Source organism: Aureococcus anophagefferens, assembly GCF_000186865.1.
Source record: "Aureococcus anophagefferens unplaced genomic scaffold AURANscaffold_46, whole genome shotgun sequence".
NCBI classification, from domain to species: Eukaryota; class Pelagophyceae; order Pelagomonadales; family Pelagomonadaceae; genus Aureococcus; species Aureococcus anophagefferens.
The window spans coordinates 33,796-35,104 of record NW_008705601.1 but is presented as its reverse complement, the minus strand read 5'-3'; the positions used below and the strand labels follow the sequence as shown (position 1 = coordinate 35,104).

Here is a 1,309-nt window from a genome sequence, read left to right as displayed (position 1 = left end):
CTCCCTGGGGTGGACGTCGACTTTCGGGGGCCCTCGGCGTATACTGCGCTGCACGCTTGCGCGGAGCGTGGCTGGGGCGACCAGGTGCAGCTCCTACTCGCGCAGGGCGCCGACCCGTGCCTCCGCGTTGGGATGGGCTCTCGCGACGCCGCCAAGGTGGGCAAGACCCCCTCCGAGCTGCCGCCAGCGCTGTCAGGCCTCACCGCGGCGCTCAACGCCGCGCACGCGACCCGGCTAGCCTCGGACGCGCGCGCTGTCTCGTCTGCCTTCGCCCGTGCCGAGCACTTCTCGTTCGACCTACTCGAGCCAGACGACGCCGACGTGGAGTTGACGTTCGAGCAGCGCTACGAGCAAGAGTACCTCCACGCGGAGCACGACGGCGCCAGCGCGAAGTCGGCGGCGAGCTGCGCAGACGAGGCCGACTTCCACGTGCGTGAGTTCCTCCGCTTCCTGGCGCTCAAGTCCGTGCGCCCCGACGTGACCCCCTCGGTTGTTGTGGACAACGTCTTCCACCTCGCCCTCACGTACACCGTCGCGTACGCCCACCTCTGCGCGCTGGTCGGCGGCACCTTCATCCACCACGACCCCACCCCCGGCGGCGACGCCGCAAACGCGCGCTACATGCGGCAGTACGAGGACGCGCTCGAGCTCTACGCCCTCGCGTTCGGCGCCCCACCTCCGAGGAGCGTGTGGCCACCCGTCGCGGAGAGGATGGACCCGCAACGAGACTATGTCTCGTTGCCAAGGTCGCGGGTCCAGGAGCTCCGCGCCGCGGCGATGAAGAGCAACATTATAGGGGGGGTATGGTAATAATTAGTTAGCTGACTACCTACTCAAGCAGGTAGACTAGTGAGTAAGAAAAGAAAAGGAGCACAACGTCACTAGGATATGTATCCTTCGACACTCATTTTTAAGTACAATAAGATTCGCTTGCGTGGTGGTGGGGATTGCGAAGATGAAGACGAGGACGACCTGGTTGGATATATTAAGGACATGCCACCCCGTCTTCGGCAAACCTTCCTTAATGATCATCAACCTCGCATTTCAGCACGTGAAGCCGACGAACTTTCTCCAATGATCGACAACGATCGCTATGATCATGAACATTGCGACGAAAATGATTCTCTGCCCGATGAGGCTCTTCAGGCAATTAAAGACGTTGATGCTATGAATTCCAACGCATAATTTCTTCGTTTCATGGATGAAGAAAAACAGCGTGTAATGGAAGCAGAACGTCGCGAAATCGAAGAAACAGAGAAGCGATTGAATGATCTGGGGACTGTTTTGAATTCTGAAGACGACGATGACG

At 59.6% G+C, this 1,309-nt stretch overlaps 1 protein-coding gene across 1 annotated transcript; it reads left to right on the top strand.

The window, feature by feature from the left end:
* Positions 1-132: 132 nt before the first annotated feature.
* On the top strand, positions 133-1,185 carry AURANDRAFT_67685 (hypothetical protein; the record flags this gene model as incomplete). The annotated part of the gene is made up of 2 exons (XM_009043249.1): positions 133-801; positions 886-1,185. 2 exons carry the CDS (start codon positions 133-135, stop codon positions 1,183-1,185), a joined length of 969 nt encoding a protein of 322 aa, XP_009041497.1.
* Between the last annotated feature and the right edge of the window lie 124 nt (positions 1,186-1,309).